General features: G+C 44.7%; 1 protein-coding gene across 1 annotated transcript in view; it reads left to right on the forward strand.

The window, feature by feature from the left end:
• Nucleotides 1–6,152, forward strand: part of LOC104274406 (kelch-like protein 3) — a 31,637-nt gene that overhangs the window by 10,389 nt on the left and 15,096 nt on the right. The window contains exon 4 of the mRNA XM_009870023.1: nt 3,957–4,119. Within this exon, the coding sequence (XP_009868325.1) occupies nt 3,957–4,119 (163 nt within the window). The remainder of the gene's footprint in view (nt 1–3,956; nt 4,120–6,152) is intronic.

Genomic DNA, 6,152 nt, shown 5'->3' on the forward strand with positions numbered 1-6,152 from the left:
GCTCAGTCCTGCTCTGCGTTGGCAGCATACACCTGCCCAGAAGGTCTGTGAAGAAGTCCAGATGTTGCTGTTTCTGAGCAACTGGAAAGCTTTTTTTATTTTTATTTTTTTTTTTAGGAAGACCTAACCAAAGCCTGCCTTCTGTGGCCAAGGGATTACAAAGAGTTAAAGTAAGAGCCCTGTCTGACAACAATGACAACACCGAGGTCTCCGGTTGGATTCCTGCTCGGTCCCCATGTGTTGCCTGGTCTAGTCGAGAGGTGGCGGTCCCCATGTGTTGCCTGGTCTAGTCGAGAGGTGGCGTCCCTGCCCATGACAGGGAGGTTGGACTAGATGATCTCTAAGGTCCCTTCCAGCCTAGGCCATTCTATGATTCTATGATTGATTCTATGTTTTGACTTCCATCTCTCAGTAAGATAAAAACCCATAAGTTCAGTGAATTCCAAGGTTTAGGCATAGTTCTTTTAAGACAGGATTTATTAAAATAACCACTTTGTGAGGGTCTCTTTAGGCAGGAGGTAAATTAATTCATGGGAGCTAAGAAAGGAAGCTGATCTAATGCAAGATTAACTGTCTAGCTTAAATTTTATTATGTGTTAAAAATGTCCATGCTGAAAATGTTTTACAGAATTTAATATAATTTTGTGATGAAACCAACAGAAAGTTTAAAGAGAAATTTCCTTCCTGTCTCTGGGTGTTTTATCCTCGAGCAGAATGCCATAAACAGGTGATGAGATGCAGCGTAGCACACATGTGGTGTGTCCTTGTGTACTGCTGCTGTTTGAGATATGGCTCGTAAAGAATGAAATTTGAGATCAGCTGTCTGGAGGAAATAGATTTTTGAAACTGTCAGCTTTGCAGATGTAGTAATTGTCATAGAAAATGGCATGAGAAAGGAAGGGAAAAAATAAATCTTTACTAGAAGCTGTAGCATTTCCTTTTCAGAAGTGTGATTCTGCACCTCAGCTTCCCCTTCGGGACTTGGGACTTCACAAGGAAGGAGAGCACGTGCGGCAGACGCAGTTTTGAAGATAAAGGGGCAATAAGTGGTTCAGTTCGTCTCCCTTCCCCGTGTTCACTCCAAAAGCTGCAACTATAGTACGTGCGAGCCCAGGGTGAGGCAGAGAGCCTTTCAGCTCAGCTTTAGGAGATGCAATAAGTCAGGGCTGTCTTCCTCCCTGGAGGAAGCTGGAGAAGGTAGATCAGGAGGGAGGTTGCGAGCTGCACCTCTGTTTTCTCTCTCACCTCTGTGTCACTTGTTCTTCTCATGTCTTCTTGAGAGGTTTTGGGTCTCCCTGATCCTGTCACACATTGCCTCTGCCTGGGCTGTTTCACCCCAGGTGGGACGTTTAGGTGGAAGAACCCTTGCTCACCCTCTGCACTGGCCTGGTGGCAGCTGGGGAGCGATAAAGCCCAGCTGCCTTCCTTGCACTGAAAAGACACGTTACACTAATATAGTTTTATGTCCACTCCTGGTGCAGTTTAGAGCTGTTCATTTAAACCCAAGTGCTTAACCTGCCTTGCTGACAGAAAACTGCTTGTTTCTCTGGTCACCGATTCCCCTGGGAGGGTGCTTGGGTGCTGTCTCCCTGCCTGGGCAGATGTGCGGTCCCAGCTGTGGCCCTGGGTGTGCTCCTGAGGATTACAGCCAGTAGTCTGGCTTCCAGTTTGGCTAAATTGTTGAAGCTGCTTATAAGCTTTAATACATCCCCTGCCTTGGGGAGGTGCTCTTCTCCCAGTTTTGTGGAGGAGGAATGGTGCAGGTTAACTTTTGGCCACAGTTACCTGGAAGGCTGTGTCAGAGCAGGGTCTGTCGAGTGAGAGCAGAACTGATGAACTAGATGTTTTTTTAATATATATAAAAATATATGTATACACACACATGCGCACACACAGGTACCATCGATAAAGTTCTGGTGATATCTTATTCAGCAGAGAAGGCAGTCTCAGTATTAATAGATGATTTTGACATAGATTTAAAAGGCGATTTGTTTTTGGTTTGGAGGCTGATCTGGTAGAGAAGCCAGCTCTCTGTAAGTCAGTCTGAAGTGAGTAACTTCCCTGGATGTTACTGGGGTTTGCAGTTTGGTCCTGCTGCATGTTTAGGCAGGGCATTTCCTCTTGTTATTTCTAAAGGAAACAGACTTTGTGCTAGCGGATATCCTTTGCTTGCTTTTCGCCTTCCCTGGTGAAAACAAGGTGAGTGGTGACATGTTCAGCTGGGAAGTAAGAAAGAGAAAATCCCCTCATCTCTTGATATAGGCTATTTATATCCTATTTCTGAGAAGCATATGATAATACCCCTTTCCCAATATCCTATTTCTGAGAAGCGTGTAATACCACTTTCCCAGTAACTGCAGTGGTGTGGTGCTCCTTGCACGTTGCCTTCTCAAGCCAGCTCGAGGCTCTAGTACCTGTACTAGGCTGTCCCGGGGCAGTGAGAACCTCCTGGTTTAGAGGGAATATCTCAAAACACTCGAGGTAAACAACCCACCTGGATTTGCTGATGGATGGAGGGCACACAGAGGAGGCTCTGGCAGGTATATGGCCAGAGATGGTTCGCACAGCCCTTACACAGCTGAGGTGCTCGCCTTTCTGCTGGTACAAGGAGAGTATCTTTCGGCTAGAAAGCGGTTCACAGCTGGGCTTCAAAAATGAGAGCGCTTTGCTACCTTGATTTAATCAAACCCACAAGTTAATCTCCTCCTGGCATCAAGAGGCTTGGTCCAAAATGGGCTCCCAGGTTAATAGATTTTTTTTTTTTTTTTTTTAATTGTTGCCTGTTGGGATGGCTGCTTGGCAGCAATTGGACACCGTACAGCTGGGCTGGAGCCAGAATGCGTCAGTGGCTTAGAAAAGACCTGGGGCAGGCTGTGAGTGCCCTATCCTGGTGTGGAACAGGACTGTGGGGGCAGGCAGGCAGGGACAAGGAGGAAATATTTTTCACCTCCCTGGATCTGCATGGCAGGGAAGGGTAAATGCTGTTAACCTATTTGTTTTGTTTAACAGCTGCTTGAGTTTTTTTTTTTTTTTTTGAGTTGGAAATAGTTTTCCAGAAATCTGTGCTCAGATGGTGAGCACAGATGCCCAGTTGGAAGGACATGTGTGAAGCAGGCAGAGCTGCGGAAAAGCTGAGATAAGACACGTCTGCAGTCACTGTACAACATAAGAAAGGAAGTAGCTGATGTCAGGGGCTGTAACATCCCCATCGACTTTGTTTTTCTACATCCTGTCCTGCTCACTGGCCTCAGAGGTGTTTTTTTGCAGCAGATGTCACATTCCTGATCTGCTTCTGTCTCCCTTTCCTGCACTTAGTTTTGTAGATACAGAGCAGTACCTCGTTTTCAGGTGCAGCCATGTGTCCACAGCATTTTGTGTGAGTGAAAACGAGGGCTGTTGATTTGAATAGTTGTCCCCATCTTTTCTGAGAGCTTTGCCGTCACCAAAACCTGCTTGAGCTTCTGTGAACTCCCTCTCTTACATAGCAGTTTGGGCACCCTGCTCACAAGCCAATACAGTTTTGTGGAGGTAAGAAAGTTCAAGGTTTTGAGGAGTACTGGGCTGTTACAGGCTATGACTGTGATGGTGATGCATGTAAATCTTCAAGGGAAAAAAAAAAAAGAATCTGTGTGCAGGTCCTACCTGCAGTAAAGCCAGAAATTCAGGTGCCTTTGCAATTGCTTGTATTTTGTCCTCCCTTTACCTGCCTTGAGGTGTTGTAAGGAGAAGATGTGAGGCAAAGAGCTCTGCTTTTAGCCCAGCATGGGATAGCTGTTTCAATTTTTCAGAGCACAGACGGGGATCTTCTGCATACGGATAATCCTAAAACTTTAACCTTCTTTCTCATACCCCACAGGGACGTGTCCCTGTCTGGAGAGGAATTGCATATAATTTATGGAAGCTGTGAATCAAACTTTCTTTGTAGCTAACTCTAATTCTCCTTTCTTGCCTTGCAGGTTTTATTGCCAGCTGCTAGTTTATTGCAATTGATGGATGTTCGAAAAAACTGCTGTGACTTTCTTCAGTCCCAGCTGCATCCCACAAACTGCCTTGGAATCCGAGCTTTTGCCGACGTGCACGCGTGTACCGAGCTGCTGCAGCAGGCAAATGCCTACGCAGGTGAGGGAAGGGTCATCTGATTTTGAGTTAAACCTGCTTCTGAGTACAGCGACTCGTAGCTTGAGCAGAATCAGCACATCCCAGTTGGTTATTTTGTGCTTCTGATATTAGAACGGGGAAGGGCATACTTTATTATATTGTAGACATGTAATTTTCTGTGATGCTGTAAAGTGTGAAATGTGGTTTGGTCGCAGCAGAACACCTAAGGGAGTGTTCACTAAGTAGGTGCAGGCAGTGGCTTTCAGCATTTCTCCTCTACATCGAAATGTAAAGCTGTTTCAAGCAGCCCCACACTCTTAACTCGCCAGCACTTTCCAGTCTCCTCTGGCAGAGTTGCCCTTGACCTCTCTGCTTGGGAGAAGCTGGTAGTTTTCTCTGCTCTGTTTGTTTTTCTTTCTATTTTCGTAGGGAAAAATACACCTGCTGTCTCCCAGGGCACCTGCTCTGTCCTGCAGCATTTTCCTTGGTATAGTTTTGTCCTTAGCTGGATTATAAGCAGGCTCAGTGGAATAAAAATGTGCCCACCGAGTCCTCCCTTATTCTCCTGCAAATAAAAGTAAAACCTTTTCAGCTGCTCTGGCTGTATTATCCCCTGGAGGAAAAGGTACCCTGGAAGGAATGGTTAATTGTATAAAGGCTTGCTTGTAATATCTCATTATCCTTGCTTCCAGGCCCTGTTTAATCTTTAACCCAACAAGCAGTGCATTCACTGTATATTTATCTGGTTCTTTGGCAATTAGAAAGTCTGCTTTGTTGTTTTATTGGCTTTCATAAGTCCCAGTTAGTATAACAGCCCATGTAATCTTAATGGAACTCCATTAATAAAAATGCCATTAAAATTCTTTTCACTATGTTGTTTATGTAACAGCATTAAACCAAGGCAGAAGTCCCCAAGCTCAAGGCTCCGTGCATGCATGAGATCAGTTACTTCAGAAATACTTTGTTCTGGCCAACAGATAACCTTAGTAGGTGGAGGAGCCTTCTTGATGCAGGCACAAGTTACTTTATTAAAATCAGTAAATATTTTTACTCGCTTCCAACTAATAACGAGAGATCAAATACCTTTCTCCTGCCAGATGTCAGACCAGAATGAATGGGAGATTGTGTCCAGAAGTGAGAGTGCATCCAGTTCACTATGTGGGGAGCATTTCCTGCTTCTCTAGTACTTAAGCCCAAAAGAGTTCATTAGATCTTACAGATGATTTCCAGCATAACAGTGTATTAAACTTGATCCAGATAGAGCTATTTTTAGTCAGAGCCTTTGGCTTAGCTGCTTTTGGTCCCCATTAGACCAAGTAGGGTCTGTGACTGGGGAAGCCCAAGTGCTCTCTGCAGCACCAGCGCTGGAAGGAGCTGTTCAGGTGCAATCTCCAAGGAGCTCCCCTCTGGAAATTGTCCCAGCTTGTGTCCCTGTCGTGCTGCTTTTTGGCAGGCAGAGAGCACTTTGCAGATGTGAAAACTAGCGGCAGATCTTGCTGTGGAAGGAGCTCTTTGGATGCGTGAGCCTGAGCTTCTCAAAGCTGAGGGATTAGAGCTTGAAAAAAGCTGCTTCAGTTAAAGTGTCTGTGATTCATGCTCCCATGTTTCAACCAAAGATAAATGGGACTAAACAAATGGTGGGTGTGTATGTAAAAAATGCTTGCAAAACTCAAATTGTCTGCAACTGGCTAACATTGGTTTTGACGTAGAAATTGTTTTGTTTTTTTTTTTTTTTAAATAAAGTAATTCTTTCCTAATGCCCTTTGGCTACATATAAAGCTTGACAGATTTGATGATCCTTTTTGCACCTTTATTGCAATCAGTCGTAATTCTTCCAGTTTGGGATTATAAGCAATGATGTGTATTTTATTTTCACGTGGCTCCCAAAGTTACAGCATGGAGGGATTTGGAGGCAAAAAGGGAGAAGAAGGAAATGGTACAGTTGCAGACTTGAGTGGAAAGGTGCCAAGCTGCTGGGGCAGATGGGTGCTGAGCAGGAGAAAGGTTAAATTTACACATTTTTTTTGGGAAGAAGTAGAAGGTAGAAGTAGAGC

Source organism: Apaloderma vittatum, unplaced genomic scaffold (genome assembly GCF_000703405.1).
Source record: "Apaloderma vittatum isolate BGI_N311 unplaced genomic scaffold, ASM70340v1 scaffold13705, whole genome shotgun sequence".
Lineage (NCBI taxonomy): Eukaryota > Metazoa > Chordata > Aves > Trogoniformes > Trogonidae > Apaloderma > Apaloderma vittatum.